This window comes from Macaca nemestrina, chromosome 4, assembly GCF_043159975.1.
Source record: "Macaca nemestrina isolate mMacNem1 chromosome 4, mMacNem.hap1, whole genome shotgun sequence".
Classification (NCBI taxonomy): Eukaryota; Metazoa; Chordata; class Mammalia; order Primates; family Cercopithecidae; genus Macaca; species Macaca nemestrina.
In genome coordinates this window covers 150,283,607-150,309,573 of record NC_092128.1, presented here as the reverse complement: position 1 = coordinate 150,309,573, position 25,967 = coordinate 150,283,607, and the positions used below count along the sequence as shown (strand labels likewise).

At 44.6% G+C, this 25,967-nt stretch overlaps 1 protein-coding gene across 5 annotated transcripts in view; it reads right to left on the bottom strand.

Moving 5' to 3' along the window:
- LOC105497363 (E3 ubiquitin-protein ligase RNF216) overlaps positions 1-25,967 on the bottom strand; it is a 164,978-nt gene that overhangs the window by 79,950 nt on the left and 59,061 nt on the right. For 4 of the 5 annotated variants that reach the window (XM_011768359.3, XM_011768360.2, XM_071095354.1 and 1 more), the window contains 4 exons: positions 22,358-22,408; positions 20,526-20,663; positions 18,498-18,646; positions 17,528-17,606 (listed from right to left, as the gene is read on the bottom strand). In XM_011768359.3, the coding sequence (XP_011766661.1) occupies positions 17,528-17,606; positions 18,498-18,646; positions 20,526-20,663; positions 22,358-22,408 (417 nt within the window). Of the gene's footprint in view, positions 1-13,051; positions 15,048-17,527; positions 17,607-18,497; positions 18,647-20,525; positions 20,664-22,357; positions 22,409-25,967 lie in introns of those variants that run through there. The other variant, XM_071095356.1, reaches the window with a different exon arrangement.

Below are 25,967 nucleotides of genomic sequence, written 5' to 3'. Positions count from 1 at the left end.
CAAATACCAATATACAAAACCACCTGCGCAGACCCAGTGCAGCAACTTGTACAAAGGTTTGAACCATGCATTCACACGTCCAGCAGCCAGAGAGACGAAAACGACACGCCAGCCTGTCCTGACCTCACACTCCCCAGTCTGAGGGCCCAGAAGAAGCGCCACATCGCCTTCCTCTCCTGTTTTTTCTTATGGCTGCTGCCACCTCGGAGCCTGGACTAAGAAAGGCTGTAGGCATGGGGTGAGCACGGCTGCGCCTACTGCTGAGAGCGCCTCTCCCTGCCGGTCTCCTTCTCTCTCTCTGCAGAGCAGAAGACTCCGTGGCTATAGACAAGTTCTGTTGTCCTTTTATGGTAGAAAAATGAATTGCTTGCTAACAGTGGTGCCGAGAGAGATGACAGAATGGAAAGTTGTCATTTGTTGTGGTTTTGGCAGCCACAGAATAGTGTTCTCCCCTAGTCATCCTTGGATGGATGGTGCACACCAGGCATTCACAGAGGGAAAAGCAAAACCCCTGGTCAAACTGTTCCCAGATGTGTTCTTCCCTTGCTTTGCCTGTGAACGGATGTGTTTATCAATGAACGGTGTCAAGCCCCATTGTGGAAATGTACTTTTTACAAAATAAGGTATCAAAAGGCTGTTTGTGTTGCACTGAAAGACTAAGCAGAGGTGCCCCAGAAAACATGTTTCCCGTCAGAATGCATCCAAGGAACAGACTTCATTTCCTCACACAACAAGGATGTAGGACTGGGCTGGGCACGGCGGGGACCCCACTTGAAGGAGTGGCTGTGGCTCTCAGCACAACCCAGCAAAGCCTTGATCCCTGACTCCCAGGAGGCATGGAAAGACAAGAAAGCAGTCACCAGCTCCAGACAAATCCAGCCCAAGGGGAAACACACTGACATCCAAAGTCCCTGTGGTGACGAACAGCAGTTGGTACCGCATGGCCTTAAATTGTTTGTATTTCTGTCAGGAGGCCCATGGAAAAAAAGGAGGGCTCTCAGCAGTTGGGAAAACATGTTGCAAAAGGAGAATTAAGCAATTCTCTGTATGCACATCACAGAGAAATTAAGCTGATCTGAGTGAGAGAAATTAAGCTATCCAACATGCCTTCGGCTGGAAAACAAGCCTTTTTAAATGAGTGGGGAAAAAACTTGTGAAGGTTACATGGTTTCCTCCTTATGTAAAGCACCTGAGGACTAAAACAAATTCACTGGCCAGTGGGAATGCAGCAAAGCAGCAACTGCCCAATGATCTACTCCAGGGCAGTCACACACACCAAAGGAAGCAGGAGCAGGCTGGGGCAGCCTCCTAGACACCCGTGCCCAAGATCGTGTCCAATGGCCTCGTGTCGGCCGCTGTTCCCCAAAGCCTCTTCCTTGGCCACTGCCATCCTCGCTTTTGACTACTGCCCTGTGTCTCCCCTCTTGCCCCCAACCTGCCCTTAGAACCAGGTTCCTTCAGGCCGAATCCCACCTAGGCCTTCTGGAAAATGGGAAAAGTAATCACCTGCAACACTGTACGAACGGGCTCCGGGAAGGTTGTAGAAGGACCGCGCGTCCCCAGCTTACCTGCAATAACTTGCCATAGTAACTACATGGCCAAGGTGTTCCAATTCTCTTGATATTCTATATCTGATCTCTCCCTCCCTCCCTCCCACTCCCTTTCAAGGATCTACAAAATTCACCCTCTCCCAACCAGTATGTAACCCCACTGGGTCCCTCCATTACCCCAGCAACAGCTCCAAGGAGGGGGATAGAGGAAGTCTCCAGGATAAAATACACCCTCCTTGTTTTGTTCTGTGTTGCAAAGTCCTCAACAGGGTCTGTTTATCATCAAAGTCCTACTTCCTTCTGCTCTGGACACACCTGTCTACTGGCTGACCCTTCACCCAGCTTTGCTTGTGTCATTCTCTGGCCCTGGAGTAAAGCTCTCCCCATCTCCGCCAATAAGACCCCACTACGGCCTGGTTAGGCCCAGACTCAGGTCACTCATGCAGAGCCGCATGTTCCTCACAGCAGTCACCATCACTCTCTCATACCACTGATGGTCAGTTAGGGCCATGGCTGCCCTTTCTCTTTCTTACTCTCTTTGGCACAGAAATGCTCAATACATATTTGCTGAATGAATGACCAGACTTCAACCAAAGCAGAAATCAGCCCACATGTCTCCACATAGGCAGATGATAGGCAGCTGGTAATGATAGTGTTCAGAGAAGATGAAGTGTCAGGCAGGGTGAGGGGCAAAACCTTCATTGGTCTCTTCTGCACTATGGCTGGGCTAAGGATTTTTTATTCTTTTGTTTGTTTAAAGAGATGAGGTCTATGTTGTACAGGCTGGCCTCAGCCTCCTATGCAGCTGGGACCACAAGTGCACACCACCACTCCCAGCGTGCGGAAAGATTTTGATGGAGTCCAGAGACAGAAGGTGGAGAAAGGAAGAAAGAATCTTCACAGCAGTTTAAGGGCTTAGGATGCAAGGGTGTTCGCCTGGAGAAGACAGAAGCTAGGAGCAGAACAGGTTAGGTCAGAGTGGCAGGTACTGGCCTTGAGGGTGAAAAGTAGGTTTTTACGGGAGGCAAGAAGGCCTTGAAGCTAAGAGGGCTGTGGGAACATGAGATGTTTTTAGCAGCGAAGTCTAATAGAGCAGGGGAGAGAAGGGCAAAAGGACAAGCTGTAGTCAAAGATGAGAGGAAGAAATTGTGATCTATTTCACTCTCTTTGGGCTAGAATCTGGATCAGCTTCTCAGACACAGGCAGCTTTTGAAACTTAAAATGCTTTTCATACAAGCTTCTGATGGGAAATAAAACTGAAAAAAAAAGTACTTTTATGAGGCTATGGGGATTTCATCTGAGAAACTCTCTTAGCCTGTTTCTTTTTGAAAAGCAAATGCCAATCCTTGTTTAAAAATCTTCAGTTTTCAGCCGGGCGCGGTGGCTCAAGCCTGTAATCCCAGCACTTTGGGAGGCCGAGATGGGCGGATCACGAGGTCAGGAGATGGAGACCATCCTGGCGAACACGGTGAAACCCCGTCTCTACTAAAAAGTACAAAAAAACTAGCCGGGCGAGGTGGCGGGTGCCTGTAGCCCCAGCTACTCGGGAGGCTGAGGCAGGAGAATGGCGTAAACCCGGGAGGCGGAGCTCACAGTGAGCTGAGATCCGGCCACTGCACTCCAGCCTGGGCGACAGAGTGAGACTCCGTCTCAAAAAAAAAAAAAAAAAAACCTTCAGTTTTCTAGAAGTCACAGAGTTTGGGCTAGAGAGACACTTAAAAGGTCATCTGGGGTTTCTTCTGGTTGCAGCTGGACTGCATGTAAGCAGTTGTCCTACAGCAAGGAGGATCTGTTACAGGCTGTACAATACTCTCAACACAGAACCCCAGGCTTCCTGGGAACCCAATTCATTGGATGAAGTCTAGCGAGCTGTCTTAGATTCTTTTATACACACACGCACACACACATATATACACATGCATGCATGCTGGAGTGCAGTGGCACCATCATGGTTCACAGTAGCATGGATCTTCTGGGCTCAGGTGATCTTCCCACCTCAGCCTCCTGAGTAGCTGGGACTACAGATGCACAGCACCATGCCTGACTAATTTTTTTTTTTTTCTATTTTGTGTAGAGACGAGGTTGTGCTTTGTTGCCCAGGCTGGTCTTGAACTCATAGCCTCAAGTAATCCTCCTGCCTCATTCTCCCAAAGTGCTGGGATTATAGGCATGAGCCACCGCGCTGGCCTCTTGGATTCTTCATAGGTAGTTTAAGTCTGTTTTCCCAGATAAGTTGGAAAACACCAGGTCCCTACCACTTATATAGAAGAATCTTGTGCAGAGAAACTACACAGGAAGCCTTTCCTCCTCTAGGATGAAGAACCCTTTAACCTTCCCACAAAAAGCTGTTGACATTTTCCTGTTATGTTACACATTTTCTCATCTCTTAAAAAAGTGAACAAGCCACAAAACAGAACATTTGAATAAGTGTCTTTCCAGTCCCCAAGAGTGAACTGGAAAGCAGCAAAGCAAATCAAAACACTGAGAGCACAGATAAAGCTAACACTGGAGAGAGCTGGAGTTTTGACCTTTTTTTTTTTTTTTTTTTTTTTTGAGATGGAGTTTCGCTCTTGTTGCCCAGGCTGCAGTGCAATGGCTTGATCTCGGCTCACCGTAACCTCTGCCTCCTGGGTTCACGCGATTTTCCTGCCTCAGCCTCCCGAGTAGCTGGGATTACAGACATGCACCACCACGCCTAATTTTTGTATTTTTAGTAGAGACGGGGTTTCTTCATGTTGGTCAGACTGGTCTTGAACTCTCGACCTCAGGTCATCCACCCGCCTCGGCCTCCCAAAGTCCTGGGATTATAGGCGTGAGCCACTGTGCCCAACTTTGACTTTTTTTTTTTTTAAACTAACTGTTTATTGTAGAAAATTTTAAACATATACAAAAGCAGAGGATATAATGAACCCTATGCATCTGTTATCGTGTTTAATAATGATCGACTCATAACCAATTCTAGCTTATCTATACCCTACCTGTTCACTCATCCCCCCTTCTCCGTATAATTTTGAAGCAAATCCCAGATTACAAATAATTTCATTTATAAGTATTTCAGTTTGTATCTGCAAAAGATAAAGACTCTTGAAACTAATGCAGCATATCAAAATCACACCTAAAAACACAAATAACAATGAGAAACCCTAGATTGGACTCCTGATGCTGTCAATTCCTAGCTGTGTGACTTTGAGCAGATACGGAGTAAAAAGCCTCTAAAACCCAGGAAGAGTTTTATTAGCAAATACCTAGACCTCAGCCTGTTTTAACTATGAAGCCAAACTCCCTGCTCAAGCTATTCTTCCCATACTGACCCTGATGACCTGACAGAATTGCACACTAGCTTTTTGTTGTGTTCCTCACCCACAGCCTCAGCAGATTGGATTTTGTTTCTCATCACTGCTCTGCATTACCAAGGAGATTCGGAGTCCATCTTCTCAGGGGACATTAGCATGTTGTACAGAAACAGAGCACGAACTGTTACTTAGTTTCAGAAGAGATGGCAGGGACTGCTCCCTTAGCCTGTTACACTGGACATGAAGGGCAGCAGGCTTTCTGGGGCTAGGTGGTTGATTCCACTTATAATGATGTACTGGCCACAGATACAGACACACATTTTCTAACTGTGCTCTATGGGAAGGCCATGTGGCCTCTGGGGACTGGAGATGTGACACAGACCCTCTGTATTCTTTGTCTCAAAGTCAAGAAGACACTGACGAATAAAAGGCCTTTTACACTCTTGGCTACATTGCAATTGGAATCTGACCTTGAATTCAAGAATAAACACAAGAAATTCCACCCAAAGGCAGCTTCAGCTCAGGCTTTGCTCTTATCTTGCTCGATGTGCTGAACACTCCTCTTTGCTACTGTTCCCCTTCTCCACATTCCCCGCCCTGACACAGACACCCACGGGGACAGAGGGTGTTTTCATGCTTGTGGCATTACCATAGCAACAATTTCTCCTCCACCTGAAAGGCTGGAAACCCTGCAGTGCTCTGTGCTGAGAATGCAAAGAGGGAACACTATCACTCTGTACCTCAGCACACACCACAAGTCGCACATGTGCATTCACACACAGCCCCTTCTCAAGGACATCACAATGAGATCACGACAACAAATCAGGATGCTGACACCTAGCAACACAAAATCAGTGCAACGACAAAAAGGAGGCAAAACATTTCTTATAAAGAGGTATTTTGTAGGTTATCAATTCTTGAGGGATTTTTAATGTGAAATTTCTAACACGGATCTCTCCTTTGATGAGGCCACAGTCACAGAAAAATGTCATTAAATTATTTTAGTAAAATATACAAAGGAACTTAATAGGTGGTGTGTGGTTTCTAGAAAGAGGGCCGCTCCAAGCTTCCGATCTCCACAGGCTGTGACAAGCCTGAGAAGCAATGGCTAACTGGTACACAAAACCACAAAACAGAGCCACTTTATTTTAATAAAGTACCCATACAAACTCGTTAAAAATCCACAGAGAATCTTTTTCTGTAATTACTACAGACAATGTGTTTTAGTAGAGACCAAAAACAACAACAAAGAGACAAGTAGGTGTGTCCGTCCACTTCAAGGACAGTCCAAGGTGAGCAGCCCTGGCCTCCAAGCCTGCTTGCTGCTGTGGGTGGGCAGGATGACCAGTACCCTCCCAGTAGGACAAAAACTCATGCCCAATGCACCATGAAGACAAACCCTGGATTTCCATCTCTCCAATGTAACTAATTCGGAGTTCTCCAGCATAGTGTATCGCCGTCTTTGTTTCTAGGCCCTTCCTATACCCATTTCTTTTGAATGTCAACCTTGAGATTCCAAATCTTCTGGGTACGAATAAGAAATCAACATGAAACCTGAGAGGAGGGGCACAGCAGTGCTGCGGACCGAGAATGCATACCCTGAGAGTGGGAGCAAACCCACGACAGCCTCCCCCAGCACGTGGCTCTGCCCAGGTTGCACAGGGCCTTTCTCTGAACTTGAACAACATGGACTAAAGGAGAACTGTCATTTCTTATAGAATGTATTGGTTAGCAAAAATATCAGCTGGAAAAATCTAGCCCCTTTACATGGCAGGACACTGGGGAGCTGGTAGAAATGAGCTGAGTGGTGAGTGATGAGTCATCTTCTGCTCCCCAATGGGATTTTCCACCGGCCCACTTTAGGGGAACTCCATGCTCTTGTGGAAGCAGGTTGACAAAATTGGAGGCAGTTCCTCCTTTCTAGGATCTCCGTTCATCACCTGAGGCTGCACATCTGCACACACCGTCCCCACTGGGCAGCTACTACTTCGTGACACAAAGTGCCAGGCACTGGACTTGGCGCTTCACCCATGCTGTTTCCATTGGTTTTTCACACAAGCTCTGCGAAGTAGGTGCAACCATTCTTATTGTACAGGGAAAGGAAATGTGGCTTAGAGAGATCAAGTATTCACCCCAGGTCACAAAGCTAGTGAGCGGAGGAGATAGAGTTAAAGCATAAGTGAGTTTAATGTCAAAATCCCTTGTCCTAGCCACTGAGCTATACTGTTTCCCTCACTGTGATGCAGCAAAAGTCACGCATTTCCCTGCTACTCATGGCCTCACAGCACCCAGTGCTGTGCAGAGCTGCACATCAATGAACACTTCTCACATAAGGACTTCAAAAGAATTCTTGAAACAGAAAACTTACTATGAAAGCCCAGCTAAAGCCGTGTCCCAAACAATGCCTCTTCATATGAATGGAACAGGAGGTTTGTGATTGGTCTCCTGAGAAGGTGGAAACACTAACCCACAAAGACAACTCAGGACCAGAAGGGAGCCCCAGGATGTTGTCTGGGACAAGGAAAAGCCAGGCCCATTTCCTAAGGATCAGGGAGGTCGGCAATACCTGAGGCCCCAGGTCGCTGCTGGGTCCTCGGAGCCCATGCTGACTCTAGACTTCCTTGGCTCTGAAATGCAGGTGGGTGTGGGCTCTACCACCTGCCGGGGGGTCAGCATTTCGAGGGGAGAAACCTGAGGGGCTGCAGCAGCCCTGCAGAGGGAGTGGGAGTGGCAGCATAGGCCGTGTCCACTCACAGCTCCCAGCCTCCTCCAAGGCAGGCCAAGGGGAGAGGCAGGTGCTTCTACCATTAGCGTCTGACATGAGGGATAAAGGAGCTGGAATACAGGGGAAAAAACTATTTCCGTAGAGTCAAGCAGAAACAAAAATAAAGTTTTTGTTCATATTGGCGTTTTGGTTTAATGCATACGTATTCTTACCTTTCCCTATTTCGGGTTGTCAGCTCTCTCCCTTCTGAATAATCACTGAAACAGCAAGCATGGTATTTGACTCTTAATGGGAAGGCAGGGTGGGAAGAGAGGCAAGCAACATTTGCCTTTTATTATTTTTCTTCTTTAAAAGAATCTCACAAACACATTTACTCTATACTGTATTTACTGTGCTTCAATAGCAGGTAAGGGAAGAGGATGTGCTTGCGTGTGTAATTAACCAAAATCTTCCCAGGATCAAGAAGTCTGTGAATAGATTCACTATGCTTTCAAATTTTAAAAAGTGAAATTTTAGAAAGTGAAAACTGACAAAAGTACTCAGACACAAGTAGAGTTAAAAATCCTGAAGCCGCCTTGCTATGACGCCAGCCCTGCTCAGTACTTGATGGAAGGGAGGCTCACAGGGACGGTGTCTGTGACCCACTCTGAGGCTGTTTTAAGGCCGGGAGGCTTCCCTTTGGGTTCTCAGCTCTGCCATTTACCGTTACCTGACTTTAAACCAGTGTCTATTTTGTAGGGCTGCTGTGGGGACCAACATGAGCTGAGAGCTCTGTCGGGCACCCTACATGATATACCTGTAAGGGAGAGTCCTTCTGTGGCCTGAACCTGAAGCTCTTCAGAGCGACTCATGTTGAGCTCTGAAGGAAGTGACTCACCTCGGAGGAGCAAGGGCAGGTCACATTCCATGATGAGGAATTCTCACACCACCCTCCTTCATATTTGACTCACATTATGCAGCATGGACTTCCACTCTAGTAAATGAGTCCTCATTTGTGGGCTTAAAAATCCTTTTGTTACCCAGACATTTGGTTCCTGTCAACGCTACTTCCTGAATAAAGGTCTTCCCTGATAGTAGGAACAAGTGGCCCAAGCTTCATTCATCTCTAGATAAATGTAAAGGCCTGTGCTCAGCACAGGAGTCAGCTGACTGGCTGGGCCCCAAATTAGAGTGCTGTTAATAAGTGCCAACCACCCGCCATCACAGCTGGAACTGCCCTGGCACTGATAGCTGGTCCACACTCATTTACATTTTCTTCACGCAGCCATGCAGCTACTGTAGGTGGCTGCAGATGCCTGTTTTTTAACCAACAAACTGGTTCATTGCAGATGTGAATTTTGGTTGTACTTCATGGCTGTAAAGCTAATAACAGCAAATGCTACAAAGAATACGATGGGGCCTGGAAAGGGCAGAAAAACATAAGCAGGGAAGGAAGTTGGCAGGTAAGAAAGGATAAATAAATACAAGTGACACTGGGAAAAGATGGGTTGTTACACAACCACACACACATTCGCAGTTTCCACGAAAAGACTCCACACCAGATGTTCTTCAGTTACTCTGATTAAACTCTCACCACCTGATGGTCTCTCATCCTTAGCACTTGCTTCATGAGTGGGCCTAAACCTCCGCCTCGTGGCCCTAAGTTTCTGGAAAACTTGACTTACATACCTGTGAGTTTATAAAGCAAAGTTATGACTGTGGCAAGGCAGAAAAGACTCAACAGTGAAACTTCTGACTCTAAGAATATATACTCCAGAAGCATCACTTTCAAATCTCCTTTTATGTAACAGTCTTCAGTCCCACACCAAATATACCCAATTCATTTCTAAAAGCAGCACGCTGAAAACAAACTAATGAATTATCTGAGAACACACAAGGGAGCTGAGAGCCTTGACAAAAGCATTCCATCATATCAATGAAACAAAGACTCTCTCCATTTCATCAAAGATACAGTGTCTTATTCTTCAGGGATTCCAGAGGAATGATTCCAGCCATTCAAATCCTCCTCCAGAGAGCACATTAATATAAACGCCTCATTTCAGAACGACAAGTTTCTGAAAAGCGAACTGGAATTTATATTACTGGCAAATACATTGCAATGAGAAAGCAGGTGCCCTTACTCTCACACGGATCAAAATTAGCCTGTGGCTCATTTCTTAAATATTGGGAATCCTCAAAGATTAGCGAATGCTTTAGCCATCTTGCTACAAAGAATGGCATAAGGAGAATTTGCACAATTAAGAAAGGTAAAAGTGTATGCGTTAATAACATGGACATCTTAGATGAAGTCTAAATGCATATAGTGGTTTGCTTTAGTACCTGAGCCTAAAAGAACTGTGTCAATTCTGCTTACAAAACAGGGTTTTGCTGACACACACTTTTCAAACACCCATGAGGAAGAAAACCCTTTCCTCACGGAGCATCAGTGCCACCTAGTGGCAACTCGTTCCACAGCCCACAAATAAGGACAAGATTTAGGCATAAACAACTCCTCATCCAAAGGACAAGGTGGGACTTCTCTCATTCCGCTGGTAGTCACTGAGCCAGCTCCACCAGGCTGTCACTGCCTCAGGTCCCCATGTGATCACATTTTTCACTTTACTTTCCATAATGGGCCAAACACATAACCCTTACCCTAACGTTAGAAACTAAAATGTGAATGCTATTATCCGTAGGTGAAAGTCAAGTTCTGAAGCATATTGTAATCGATCATGTAATCATAACACACATTCTCTCCACTGCAAAACATTGCTGAGGGGTATAAAAAGATGTGAATAAATGAAAAGACATACTTTAAACTTAGCATGGCCCAGCATTTCAAAGCTAATAATTTCCCTGATGGGCACCTTGCCCTCCACCTCTTTCCTCCTTTTGCTGCTCATTTCAGACTCCAAATTCTTCTTCTAGCCTAGATCTAGTCACTGATCTAGGGTCACCGATTTATGGAGCACCTATTATGTGCCAGGAATTGTAAAAACACATACATATTGGATGTCTCCCCTAAAATCTTAACATGTCTGAAACAAGAGTAACCTTCCCTCCTGAATCTTTTGGATTCCATTTCCGGTTTTGTAAACAGCATCATCAACTACATAGTGGCCTACACCAGACAAACCTGTGAGGCCTCTGGCCTTCTCCCCACCTTTACATGCAGCACATCACCTTCTAATCCTCTACGTCTCAAATCCGCCCCTGTTCTCCACCTCCAAGGGCAGTTATGGTCGTTAGGATCTTTATCCATTAGGATGTGCTAGGTTATGCTGCTGGAACAAACTCAAACCTCAGTAGCTCAAAACAGAGACTTTCTTCTCACTCATGTTGCATATCCCTTTTGGCAGAGGGAAAATAAAATGAACCATATGCCCTTTTAAAAAAAACCGCAGTAGGCTGGGTGCGGTGGCTCACCCTGTAATCCCAGCACTTTGGGAGGCCGAGGCAGGCAGATCACCTGAGGTCAGGAGTTCGAGACCAGCCTGACCAACACGGAGAAACCCCGTCTCTACTAAAAGTACAAAATTAGCCAGACGTGGTGGTGCATGCCTGTAATCCCAGCTATTCAGTAGGCTGGGGCAGGAGAATTGCTTGAACCTGGGAGGCAGAGGTTGCGGTGAGCTAAGATCATGCCACTGCACTCCAGCCTGGGCAACAAGAGTGAAACTCCATCTCAACAAAAACACAACACAACACAACTCAACCCAACCCAACACCACTTTGAGAGGCCGAAGCAGGCAGAGGATCATCAGGTCAGGAGATCGAGACCATCCTGGCTAACACGGTGAAACCCCATCTCTACTAAAAATACAAAAAATTAGCCGGGCATGGCAGCAGGTGCCTGTAGTCCCAGCTATTCAGGAGGCTGAGGCAGGAGAGTCACTTGAACCCGGGAGGTGGAGGTTGCAGTGAGCCAGGATTGCACCATTTTACTCCAGCCCGGGCGACAGAGCGATACTCCATCTCAAAAAAAAAAAAAAAAAAAAAAAAAAAAAAAAAAAAAAAGTGTGGTAAAAACACGATACCAAATCTACCCAATTAACACATTTTTAAGTGTATAGGATCTATTAGCAAAATTTTCTACAGTTGATCTCTAAACAACTTCATCTTGCATGACCGAAACTCTCCACTGCACAGAGACTCTCCACTTTGCCGCCTTCTCCCAGCCTCTGGCACCCAGGGTTCTACTTTGTGCTTCTATAAGTCTGACTACTTTAGATCCTGCATTTAAGTAGAATTGTGCAGTATTTGTCCTTCTGTGACTGGCTAATTGCACTGAGCACAATGTCCTCAAGGTTTATCTGTGTTGTAGTATGTGCCAGGAGTTTCTTTTCAAAGGCTGCATAATATACCACATTTTAATCATTCATCTGTTGAACATGTCAGTAAGTTGCTTCCATCTCGTGGCTACTGTGCACAATGCTGCAATGAACATAGGAACATGCTGAGATCCCTTCTCAAAGGATTTCAATTCCTTTCCATAGGCTGCCTTTTCACTCTGTTGATGGTTTCCTTTACTGAAAGCATTTTAGTAGTCTCACTTGCCTATTTTTTGCTCGTTACCCTGTTTTTGGTACTAAACTCAGGAAATCATTGCCAAGACTGATGTCATGAAGCTTTCCAGCTATGTTTGCTTCTAGTTTTTATAGTTTCAGGTCTTACATTTAAATCTTTAATCCATTTAAAAAGTTGATTTTTGTGTTACGGTATGAGATATGGTATCAGGGTCTAATTTCATTCCTTTGCACGTGGATATTCCGTTTACAGCGCACCATTTATCAAAGACTACCTTTTCCCCCAGTGTGTGTTCTTTGCACCCTTGTTGAGGATCAGCTCATCATAAATGTGTGCACTGTATTATGTGAGCACTGTATTATGTTCCATTGGTCTACATGTCTGCCTGTTTAAATTACTGTAAATTTGTAATGTTTTGAAGTCATGAAGCGTGAGGCCTCTAGCTTTGTTCTTCTTTCTTAAGACTGTCTAGGATATTTGGGATCCTTTGTGGTTCTATATGCATTTTAGCCGTGTCTTTCCATTTATTTATGTCTTCTTTAATTATTTCAGCGATTTTTTATAGTTTTCAGTGTATAAGTCTTTCCCTACTCCTTGGTTAAATTGTTCGTAAATATTCTAACTTTTCTGATGTATTATAAATTAGATTTTCTTAATTTCTCTTTTTGGAGTGTTTGTTAGTGTACAGAAATGCAACTGATTTTTTTTTTTTTTTTTTTTTTTTGAGACGGAGTCTCGCTCTGTCGCCCAGGCTGGAGTGCAGTGGCCGGATCTCAGCTCACTGCAAGCTCCGCCTCCCGGGTTCACGCCATTCTCCTGCCTCAGCCTCCGGAATAGCTGGGACTACAGGAGCCCGCCACCTCGCCCGGCTAGTTTTTTGTATTTTTTAGTAGAGACGGGGTTTCACCGTGTTAGCCAGGATGGTCTCGATCTCCTGACCTCGTGATCCACCCGTCTCGGCCTCCCAAAGTGCTGGGATTACAGGCTTGAGCCACCGCGCCCGGCCGCAACTGATTTTTATGTGCTGATTTTGTATCCTGCACCTTTGCTGAATTTATTAATTCTAACAAGGTTTTTGTGGAAACTGCAGATTTTTCTACGTATAAGATCATGTTATCTGTGAACTTACATGGAGATGGACGCTTTTGCTTTTTCCTGCCAAACTGCTCTAGCTAGGGCTTCCAGTGTTATGTAGCATGGAAGTAATGAGAGTAATGTCCTTGCTGTGTTTCTGATCTTAGTAAAAAAAAGCTTTTCAGTGTGTATTTTTTTTTTTTTTTGAGATAGAGTCTCACTCTGTCACCCAGGCTGGAGTGCAGTGGCACAATCTCCGCTCATCGCAACTGCAACCTCCACCTCCCTGGTTCAAGTGATTCTCCTGTCTCAGTCTCCCAAGTAGCTGGGATTACAGATGCACACAACCATACCCAGCTAAATTTTTGTATTTTTAGTAGAGACAGAGCTTCGCCATGTTGGCCAGGCTGGTCTTGAACTTCTGAATTCACGTGATCCACCTGCCTCGGTGTCCCACAGTGCCAGGATGACAGGTGGGAGCCACCATGCCTGGACAGTGTGTTCTTTAGTTCTCATATTTTGTGAATTTTCTTGCTGTCTGTGATTTCTAAGTTTATCACCTTGTGGCTGGAAAAGATACTTGGTATGATTTTGATTTTAAATTTGTTAAAACCTGTATTATGATCTAATATTTTCTATTCTAGAAAATGTTCCATGTGCAATAGAGGAGAAAATGTGTTTTCTGTTCCTGTTGGCTAGAATGTTTTGTATGTGTCTGTTAGGTCTATAATTTTATTCAAGTCAGCTGTTTCCTTACTAATGTTCTGCCTGGTGGTGCTAACAATAATTGGAAGTGAGGTATTGCAATCTCCTACTATTTTTGTGTTATTTTTCCCTTCGGTTGTCAATATTTGCTTCACATATTTGGGTGCACCGATGCTGGGCGCATATATGGATGGTCTCCAACAATGGTTTAATTTACACTTTTTGACTTTACTGTGGTATGAAAGTGATACACATTCAGTAGAAACTGTAATTCAAGTACCCATACAATCATTCTCTTTTTCACTTTTAGTACAGTATTTAATAAATTACATGAGATACTCATACTTTTATTCTAAAATAGGCTTCCTGTGAGATGATTTTGCTAAATCGTAGGCTAATCTAAGTGCTCAGGCTTTTGTTTTCCTTTTTTCAGGAGCTTGCAAGCTCTTGCTGCTTCTGGTGCCTGTCTGAGGTACCACAGGCCCTCTGGAGCTGCTGTAAGCTGCCCAGCTCTTTTTTGGCCTCAGCAGCTCCAAGGCATCTAGAGTACGTTGGGTTCTGCCAGCACTGAGTTGGGTGAGACAGAAGCCAGTCCCTCGGGCAGCCCCTTGAGAACTCCAAATGCTGGACACATGCTCTACTCTTCCCCTGGACCCAAAAAGCAGCCTTCTAGGTACACTGGACCGTGCCTGTTGTACTGTGGGTCCTCTGGGGCAGTACAAGCCACCCAGCACCTAGCTTTCTCTTGTTCTCCGCAGCCCCCAGGGACCTAGACCATGCCAGGTCCCATCAGTGCTCCATCTAGTGAGAAAGAAACCAGAGTCTTGGGTGGGCTCCAGAAAACCTAGAATGTTGGACTCACGCTCCAACTCCTTCCCTCCAAAGAGAAGCAGGGCGAGGGCAATGAGGAGTCAGTATGTGCTAGTTCCACCATCCCATTTGTCCTCAGTGGTCCCCAACCTGTACCTTGAGCAGCCTCCTGAGAGGTCTGAATATTAGATATATGTTCCAGTCTTCTTTTTCCTCCCCATAAAGATGCCAGGAGTTGGGAGTTCCCTCCCAATCACACGGTGCTGTGCCAGGGGGAGGAGCTCTGGAGAGCCAGCATCACAAATTCCCCAGTCTTTGATGCAACTGGTTTCTGTATTTCTCACAGAGAGAAAGGGTCCTTCCATTGTTGTTGAACTGGTATCTCTATGGGAAAAAGAGGGTCTGGGACTTTCTCTTCTGTCATCTTGACATTATCCCACATGACATGCCTTTATGGTTTTTTCTGCAAGTGATCTAACTACTCACATGTTTCATTGGCCACAAGAAGATACATGGCTACCTCTAAGTTCAGCAGGCCATGTATATTCCTCCCACAGATAGAAACTAAAATATATGTGGTGTTCCTATTTGGGATGTTAAGAGCCCCTGGGAAGCTCTCATCAACATTCCAAGTTGACGCTCACTAGATGCTGTTCCAGACTCATTTGTGTCCTCAGGCTTTTATTTTTTAGACTCTTTTCTTTTAAAGACAGGGTCTTACTCGGTTGTCCAGGCTGGAGTGCAGTGGCACAATCATGGCTCACTGCAGCCTCAACCTCCTGGGCTCAACTGATTCTCCTGCTTCAGTCTCTTAAGTAGCTAGGACTATGGGCACACACCACCGCTTCCAGCTGAGTTTTAAAATTTGTTTTCTAAAGACAGTGTCTCATTATGTCGCTCAGGCTGGTCTCGAACTCCTGGTCTCCTCAGTGATCTGCCCGCCTCAGCCTCTCGAAGTGCTGGGATTATAGGCATGAGCCACTGGGCAACAAATACAGCTGCTTTTAAATGTCTTCAGGATGGGCGTGGTGGCACATGCCTGTGATCCCAGCTACTTGGGAGGCTGAGGCAGGAGAACTGCTTGAAGCCAGGAGGTGGAGGTTGCAGTGAGCTGAGATCATGCCACTGCACTCCAGCGTGGATGACAGAGTGAGACCCTGTCTCAAAATTTAAAAAAAAAAATGTCCTGAGAGAATAATGGTCTCTCCTCTTCTTTGACCTTCCCAATTGTACATAAGGACTTTCACTGGGAGACCTTATTTGAAACCTTACCAGGAAATGTAGTTCCCAGCTCCTTCTAAGCAACTCACGAAGACCCAAGAGGCGGTATAGTGCTATACATTTCTCACCTGGACTACTCAATAGGCAAGTAGACTTCCCTGATATTTTACCTCTCCCCACCTTAGGACAGTGTGCTGCATGGGCCTGCCCCTGCTCAGCTTATGAGCCTCCTTCACACTCCTAGCACCAGTAAGCGTCCACACTGCTGCCACTCCTGGGCATTTCTCCATCTCCACTCCACCCCCACCCTTTCCATCCTTTGGCTACTTCCTCCCTATCTGCTGTGTCTTAGTGCAGGCATCACCTCCCCAGGCAGTCCAGCACCTGACCCACTGGAAGCACATAGGGAGAGGCCAGCACTCTGCTTTCTTATTTTTATTTTTAATGTTTTTTGAGACGGAGTCTCGCTCTGTTGCCCAGGCTGGAGTGCAGTAGCCGGATCTCAGCTCACTGCAAGCTCTGCCTCCCGGGTTTACGCCATTCTCCTGCCTCAGCCTCCTGAGTAGCTGGGACTACAGGAGCCCGCCAGCTCGCCCGGCTAGTTTTTTTGTATTTTTTAGTAGAGACAGGGTTTCACCGTGTTAGCCAGGATGGTCTCGATCTCCTGACCTTGTGATCCGCCCGTCTCAGCCTCCCAAAGTGCTGGGATTACAGGCTTGAGCCACCGCGCCCGGCCTAGCACTCTGTTTTCTTAGAGTTGCAAGATGCCAGCGACTGTTGGGACAATTGTTATAGCAACAGCCTGGGGTGCGAACATATAAAATGGCCAGAAATATTAATGCTGAAAACAAAAGAAATAAAGTTTTGATCCATTAGTTTAGTTTCTTCTTCCTTTTCTAATCTCCACCTTAATTTCTTTACTTTCCCCAAGGCAAAGATATTGCAGTGTTCAACTCTCATCACCCAATTTTAGAAAAATGGCTTAGAACGTATTTGTCTAGGTGGATGCTAATATTCACTAAAAACTCTAAGTGGCTTCTAAATAGTTGACAAATTTTAAGACACTCTTAGTTCACAGAGTAGGTGCCAAGTTAAAGGGAAGAAAGATCTGCAACAGTAATGCGCCTAGACAGCTCTGTTCCCACCTGACACAGTCAGTTCTTATGAGGAGGAACAGTCAAATGAAAAACCTACCAGATGTGATGGAGATGCCACTATGATGCCCAGTTCTTTAATCAAAGAAGCGTCATCTGGACTTTGAAAATGGCAAAAGGTGTGTGTGTTTGTGCGGGGAGGGGTAGCAGGGGGTATGTGAGCATAGGTGGTAAAGAGAGCAAGCAAGAAAAATGTTGACACAGTGAAAGAAAAACTAAACACTTCCCACTTTACATTATAGTATCTGTCCTAAAGAAGATGATATAAAACAGGAATCCAGAGCTTTGTAACTGGAGTGGCACGAGTGGCTGCCATCTCAGTAACCATGTCAACCGTTACTCACAAAGTACTCATCCTCATTTGCTTATGAAAGGAAAGCACTCAAATCCTTCTTATACATCAGCGGTCAGGTAAACAGCAGGTATCTGGGCCATGAGGGCAGCCCATAATACCATAATATACATCTAGAAAAAAATTTGCCTCCCTACCTTTCGGCAGCGAGGATTAGGACAGCTGAACCTCTTCACATCACTGTCCAACAGAGCAGGAAAGCTACAGGAGGGGCACCTACAGTCAGAACAGCAGAAGTGACATTACTTCAAATATTAAAGACTGACTTGGTTCCAGCTCCATGTGGCTATTCATATGAAGATGGAGTTTTGAGCTGGACATTCACATCCCCTTTATACTTGTTAGTTTTCCTGAAAACACAGATTGAGCCTCTTCTTTGTGCTGGCTCTTATCAGGAAACATAAGCACCACTTGCAGTCCTGACTCAATATAAACCACTCAATAAACACAGCCTAATCTTAGTGAGAACTCCTTGCATATACCGATTTCCCTCCAGCCCAGGGCACCATGATTGTATCTACGGGCCAGAAGATCGGGGGTGCCAAGATATGTAGACAGAAGTTTGAGCTGCAGGCCAGGCGCAGTGGCTCACACCTGTAGTCCCAGCACTTTGGGAGGCCGAGGTGGGTGGATCACTTGAGGTCAGGAGTTGGAGACCAGCCTGGCCAACATGGCAAAACCCCGTCTCTACTAAAAAGACAAAAAAAAGCTGGACGTGGTGGCGCACACCTGTAATCCAGGCTACTTGGGAGACTGAGGCATGAGAATAGATTGAACTCGGGAGGCGGAGGTTGTAGTGAGCTGAGATTGTGCCACTGCACTCCAGTACTCCATAACTGGGTGACAGAGTGAGATTCCATCTCAAAAAATAAAAAGAAGAAGTTTGAACCGCAGATTTTTCCATTAATAGAATTACTGGTTACTCAATGGTTTTGAGGTGTAAAAAATAAAAATAAATAAGTAAAATTAATGATAATCTTATTTCTCAGCAAGAAATGCCAAAAAACCTGGAAGATATACTCAATTTTCATCATCTGATGCAAGTGCCCAGGTAGTTTTCACAATGGGGAAGGGGTGGCAGATGGCACGCTCTGCCTGAGAACAAACCTGACAAGCTCGTCGGCGTAGGCTGCTGCAACCTCCTCCTCGGCTTTTCGTTCATAGTACTTATATAGGATGGTCTGGGGGAGCACCTTCTCCAGCTCACTGGTTGGGAACGAACACGTGCAGCTGCCTTCCATGCAGCTGAGCTCCGACTAGAAAAAGGCGAACAGGCAAAAAAGAAAAAAACCAACACCGTTTGTAGAAAAATAAAAAGCATCAGTGGTTAAAAACATAGATCCTGAGACAGTAGAGCAAAGATCTCTCTGCCTGTTCGTCTCTGAGAAATCACAATTAAATCACAAAAACCATGAAACAAAAATCCAGTACATTTTTGATATCACTAGAGGACCTCTATCAGCCCAAATCACAATCCACAGAGATTGAAAGTGGAGCAAGGGTAAATGGCTTAGCAGACCAGAGAGAGAAGCCCATAACTTAGGGTCTGAAAAGGAGATGCTGGGGAGAAGATGGTCCCCTCTACAGATATTAGAAAGCTGGAGACCCTCTGGAAAGCAGAGCTGAGTGGTGGGGAGGGGTGGGGACTCAAAGTAATAAACTGAAAACAGGGAGATGGGTGGAGCCTCTAGTTCCTACCCCCTTCAGAAGGAACTGGCTGACTCTGAGAGAAATGAGGAAGATCTGAACAGCTGGACCACAAGGCTCTGGCCTGGGAACCAGTCATAGAGAAGAGCAGAGCTGAGGGGGCCTGAAATGAAGTCTGCAAAATGAACAGAGAATTCTCCAGCCCCTTCCTCCCACTCAGTTTCAGAATATTGGAAAATGGACTCACACACACGAGGTAGGAGGCAGACTGAATCACCCCAGGGAAGAGACTTAAGGGCCATTCAGGTTCATAATATAAAAGTTAACTGGCTCCTAGGCACCTAGAGTCAAACCCACTGCTCTATAAGCCCCACTACTCACACTGCTTTCCAACAGCTCTTTAACATGAACAAAAAGTGTCAGACATGAGGAATGCATCCCACATGAAAGACAGACACCAAAGAAAACAAATGGAAAAAGACAACATCTTAAAAACAGCCAAAATTTATGAGGCATTTACCATGTGTCAAAGAGTAAGTTTATTAAATTCATGACCTCATTTAGCTTTCAAAACAATACTATGATTATTTCCATTTTACAGAGGAAGAAACTGAGGTTTAAGGCACTTAATGTGCTCAAGATCACAGAGCTTGTATGGCTGACGGGGGGCATGGCCCAATGCATTCTGCTTGACTCCAAATGTCATGCTCTTTGAAAAAACAGAAACTTTATTTATTTATTTATTTTTCTGAGACAGAGTCTCGCCATCACCAAGGCTGGAGTGCAGTGGTGTGATCTTGGCTCACTCAGCCTCATGAGTAGCTGGATTACAGGCACCCACCACCACACCTGGCTAATTTTTGTATTTTTAGCAGAGATGGGTTTTCACCATGTTGGCCAGGCTGTTCTCAAACTCCTGACCTCAGGTAATCCACCTGTCTTGGCCTCCCAAAGTGCTAGGATTACAGGCATGAGCCACTGTGCCCAGGCAAAAAGTCATCTTCTTAATCACTGTGTTAACTTTATATTGCTGCTGGAACAAAATACCACAAACTTAGTGGTGTAAAACAATGTAAAATTCCTATACTGTGTTTGTTATGGTGATGTCCAGAGAAACTGACTTTGGAGAGAGAAACATGATCTTGTGCAAAGTAAGTTATGTTATTTTAACATATATTTAATCCAATAGGCTGCAAGGTTCTCTCTTTCGGAGGTAAGCTTCCCTCTGATTATGAATAAGAAGATGAGTGAAGCCGGTGCTCCTCTGCAGCTAGGCATGGGGGCGTGGAAGAATTCTACTGCTCCCTGAAAAGAAATCTGCTGTGCTTAGAGAACCCACATAATCACACACAACAGGTAATGCCCATAAGCACATCAGCAAAATTCCACCTCACCCTGAAAGAGGCACTTACACTTATCTATCAACATGGTCTCCTTAGACTCCAGGAATGTGTCCTATATACATGGGACATATTACACAGTTCTTACCTTTCCAGATCCAAAGACTGCCTCTTGGGCATATCTGATGAGACACTCTTTGCAGAACAAGTGAGCATCTGCACACTGCGTCAGCTCCTCGAATGGAAATTCCCCATAGCAGCAGCGACACTCAATCAGTTGGCCGTCCTGCAGGCAGTCAAGAAACACACATGAAATGTCCTGCACTTAAGCAGAGGGAGAGCCTTGTCTCCCATCCTCATCTCTCTCCCACCCCCCAAACAAATTCTGAGGTAAAAAGCAACCCATTTTAGAGGCCATAAAACAATGATATGTTGTTTCGTGCTATATAAATTCAGCTCAAGATACTAGCACAATAGTAATCCATACCTAAAACAGCGACGTTTTCATGGGTTTTGTCTGGTATTCTTTAGAGTAATTCTTTGTATAAAGTTATCATATTCAATCCCATGGTGCAAAGGGACTAGAACATCTGCACTCAGATGCTAATGTGATTATAAAAAGCAAGGATAAGGAACACAAGAGATATTAACCAAAATGCTTTCAAAAGTTGAATTTTGTTCTTGTCATAAGGACTGGTCGTATCCAAGTCTGAGCTTTATTTTAAGGGACTACTGAAGCTAATTAAAGCAGCAATCTCAAATAATGTACCAAGCTATTGACTCCTTTTATTAACCACAGCAACTGATCCAATCAGCAACTGATCCAATCACCAACTCATTCTTTTTTTTTTTTTTTGAGACAGAGTCTCACTCTATCGCCCAGGCTGGAGGCGCAATCTCGGCTCACTGCAACCTCCACCTCCCAGGTTCAAGCGATTCTCTTGCTTCAGCCTCCTGAGTAGCGGGGAATTACAAGCGCCCACCACTACGCCCAGCTAATTTTTTGTATTTTTAGTAGAGATGGGGTTTCACCATGTTGGCCAGGCTGGTCTCGAACCCCTGACCTTGTGATTTGCTCACCCTGGCCTCCCAAAGTGCTGGGATTACAGGTGTGAGCCACCGCATCCAGTGCCATTCTTTTATTTATTTTTAATTTTTATTAGAAATGGGGTGTTGCTATGTTGAGCAGGTTGGTCTCAAACTCCTGGGCTCAAGCAATCCTCCCATCTCAGCCTCTCAAAGTGCTGAGATTACAGGCATGAGCCATGATGCCCGGCCACCAGCCCATTCTTAATACCACATTAGAAAAGGTCACTAGCCAGGTGTAGTGGTTCACACCTGTTCCCAGCACTTTGGGAGGCTGAGATGGATGGATCATCTAAGGTTAGGAGTTTGAGACAGCCTGGCCAACATGGTGAAACCCCGTCTCTACTAAAAATGCAAAAATTAGCTGGACATGGTGGCACATGCCTGTAGTTCCAGGTACTCGGGAGGCTGAGACAGGAGAATCGCTTGAACGCAGGAGGCAGAGGTTGCAGTGCGCTTCAGCCTTGGTGGCAGAGCAAGACTCCGTTTGAAAAAAAAAAAAATAAATAAATAAATAAAGAAAAGCTCACTGTATGAGGGCAGCAGACACCATACAGAAACCCATCTTGCCCTGAGGTTAGACATATCTCTTTCTTTTAACTTTAAAGTGATATCTAAGATGTAAACTTTCCTTTATGAGTCTATCTAATGACCGTCAGGTAATGATTTTTAATGGGAACATCTATTATCTCCCCTTCAATTCTGATTCAGTGTGGTGTAAGAGTGACTATACTAGATCATGTATCTGACTATAACTTGGCTGAACTGCAAACTCAGCAAATCAACAGGAGGTTATCCAAAAACAAATTTGCCATCAAAAATGCTGACAAAACATGGTAAGAGAAAACAGCCCATGAAAATGCCCAGAATAAACAAGGTGAGATTTCAAACTACCTTTTGATACTGTTCTTCATTCATCTGCAGGGCAAGCAAAAAGTCTTCATGCTGAAGAACAAAAAAAGGACACACTCAGACACAAATTCAGTAAAAATGACACTAACCATTTAGTATTCATTTCCATAAACATAACTCCAGTATTGTGATCTCTTCAATTACACAGGTTAGCAGTTCAAAAAGTTACCTGTGAATAAATTGTAAGTGGATCAGAGAGCTAGAAAATACAGGACAATTTTTCTTAAGCATGACTCAAAATGTAGAATAAATAAGGGAAAAGGCTGACACACAAAACACTTTGAATAGCAAAGAATAGCATCAACAAAAACAAACTGAACAAATGAAAACTAAGTTTGGCTGGGCGGGATGGCTCATGCCTGTAATAGCAGCACTTTGGGAGGCTGAGGCGGGCAGATCACCTGAGATCAGGAGTTCGAGACCAGCCTGACCAACATGGAGAAATCCTGTCTCTACCAAAAATACAAAATTAGCTGGGTGTGGCAGCGTGCGAATGTAATCCCAGCTATTTGGGAGGCTGAGGCAGGAAGATCACTTGAACTCGGGAAGCAGAGGTTGCAGTGACCTGAGATCGCGCCATTGCACCCTCGTCTGGGCAACAAGAGTGAAACTCCGTCTCAAAAAACAAACAAAAACTGTTTGACAACAGACTTCGTTGGCGAGGCTGTGTGGTAGTGGGCACCCTTACACATTACTGGTGAAAATGCAAAGCAGGACAACCACACTGGCGGGACACTGGCACAGAGTCATCAATGCCACTTCCAAGAGTCTAGCCCAAAGATGCACCTGGGCAGAAACAGGGAATGATGTATGCATAAACTTATCATGGCACTATTTATAATCACGAAAACCTGGAAACCCTAAACGTCCATCAACAGGGGAATGACTGAATAAACTGTGGTATTACATAAAATGGTATACCAGCCAGTTTAAAAAAGGAAAGAGAAAAACCCCTATGAATTGCCATAGAGTGATTGCCAGGATGCATGGTTAAACGAAAAATGCAGTCACAGAAGAGTTCTTCACCATTTGGGATTACATTAAATTATTTGTGAGACAGCATCTCACTCTGTCGCCCAGGCTGGAGTGCAGTGGTGTGATCCTGGCTCACTGCAGCCTCAACCTCCCAGGCTCAAGAGATCCTCCCGCCTCAGCTTCCTGAGTAGCTGGGACTACAGATGTGAGCTACTACACCTGGAAAACTCTGCTACTATCTGGATAAGAAAGACGGGTAAATAAAAATAGTATACATATTTGTTTTTCCATAAATAAGGAAAAATAAACCAAAGACTAACAATAATGGTTATATATAAACGAAGTAGGGGCCAGGTGCAGTGGCTCACGCCTATAATCCCAGCACTTTGAGAGGCCAAGGTGGATGGATCGCTTAAGGACAGGAGTTTTAGACCAGTCTGGTCAACATGGTGAAACCCTGTCTCTACTAAAAATACAAGAATTAGCCAGGCATGGTGCTCGCGCCTATAATCCCAGCTACACAGGAGGCTGAGGCAGGAGAATCCCTTGAACCCGGGAGTCAGAGGTTGCAGTGAGCCGAGATCCTGACACTGCACTCCAGCCTGGGTGACAGAGCAAGACTCTGTCTCAAAAAACAAACAAACAAAGGAAAGTGGGAGAAAGGGACAGGACAAAAGCTAGATTTTTCTGAATATTCCTTGTTTTATAGTTTTGACTTCAGAACTAAATTTTTTTACAAAATTAGATAAAAAAAAAAAAAAACCAATTCTCTAAAAGTTCAAAATAAACAGAAAGAAATAAACTTTTTTTTTTTTTTTTTTTTTCTGAAATAGAGTCTTGCTTTGTTGCCCAGGCTGGAGTGCAGTGGCACGATTTTGGCTCACTGCAACCAATCCTGACCTCCCAGGTTCAAGCAATTCTCGTGCCTCAGCCTCCCAAGTAGCTGGGATTACAGGCAGCTACTTGGAGGGATTACATGCCCAGCTATTTTTTGTATTTTTAGTAGAGACAGAGTTTTGCTATGTTGGCCAGGCTGGTCTTGAACTCCTGGCCTCAAATGATCGCCTGCCTTGGCCTCCTAAAGTGCTGGGATTACATGCATAAGCCACCGTGCCTATAAACTTGTTTATCAACTTAATGGCACAAGCACCAAGACATATTTCAAGCGACTTTAAGATATTTTAATTTTATATTCTCAGATATAATCTGACAAGAATAATGTTATTAATGTCATTAAGAACCAAGACTTTTAGCATCAGAGAAAAGAAAATAAAGTTGGCAAGGCATGGTGGTGTATGCCTGTAACCCCAACAATTTGGTTGGCTAAGCTGGGAGGAAGGCTTGAGGCCAGAAGTTCAAGACCAGCCTGGACAACATGGGGAAACCCAGGCTCTACAAACAGAAAAAAAGTTAGCCAGGTGTGGTGGTGTACACCTGCAGTCCCAGATACTCAGGAGGCTGAGGTGGAAGGACTGCTCAAGCCCGGGAGGTTAAGGCAGTAAGCCATGAATGTGCCACTGCACTCCAGCTTCGGTAACATATGGAGCTCCTCTGTCAAAAAAGAAAAGAAAAAAAAGCGAAGAAGGCACTTTGGAGAAATTGTTGAGTCCAGGTGAGAGAAAGCAGAAGTTGGAACGGGGTCATCTTGCTGTGCCCAGAAGCAGAGACACTGTCAGAGACTACAGGAGTCAGGTAAGAGAGACTAACTCGAAGGGGCAGCCACTAGTCAGAGACGGGACAATGTGAGTATCACCAAGAATAAATGATAATGAATGGCATTCATCAATTTGCTAATACTTTAAATACTTATCTGATAAGATTGGTGATATTAATGAATGTCATTCTGTAACAGATGGATTAAGATAATAAATTCTAATTTCTGCTTAAAATCTAGAATTTTGGTCAAAAATAATCACTTCATTCATTTTTGAAAAAATGCCTGCCAAATACCTAATTTTGAACAATCACAGTTTTTCTGTCACTTTTTTCCAAGTAAAAAGTGGCCAATGCAGCTGCTTTGCGTCTCAATTGCACAAGCACTTTCCTCATACCTGGATATAAGACAAGCTTCATATCCTGGGATGTGGCGGAAGCACTTTATGAAGACTTCATTTTATTACACAGAATATTGAAAAGATGTTTTCAAAGGTCAAAATTTGGTAAAATAATTTTTACTGCTTTATCAAACACATTTTTAGGTGAAACTGGTGTGTCTTAAAAATGTAAGCTCATGGTGGTGAAGAAAACAAAGATTATGAGGATGGCTCTATGCCACTGGTCTGATTCATGCCAAGGCACCACTGCTTTGCTTCTGCTGGTACAAATTCAATATGGTGAAAAAGCAAATACAGCTGACCTTCATCAACAGAGGTGTGAACTATGGGGACCCACCTATGTGCTCATTTTCTTCTGCTTCTGCCACCCTGAGACAGCAAAACCAGCACACCCCTCCTCCTCAGCCTACTCAATGTGAAGACCATGAAGATAAAGACCTTCTCATGCTGACCCACACTACCATTTAATGAATACTAAATATATTTTCCTTATCATTTTCGTAATAACATTTTCTTTTCTCTAGCTTACCTTATTGTAAGAATACAGCATGTAATACACAAAA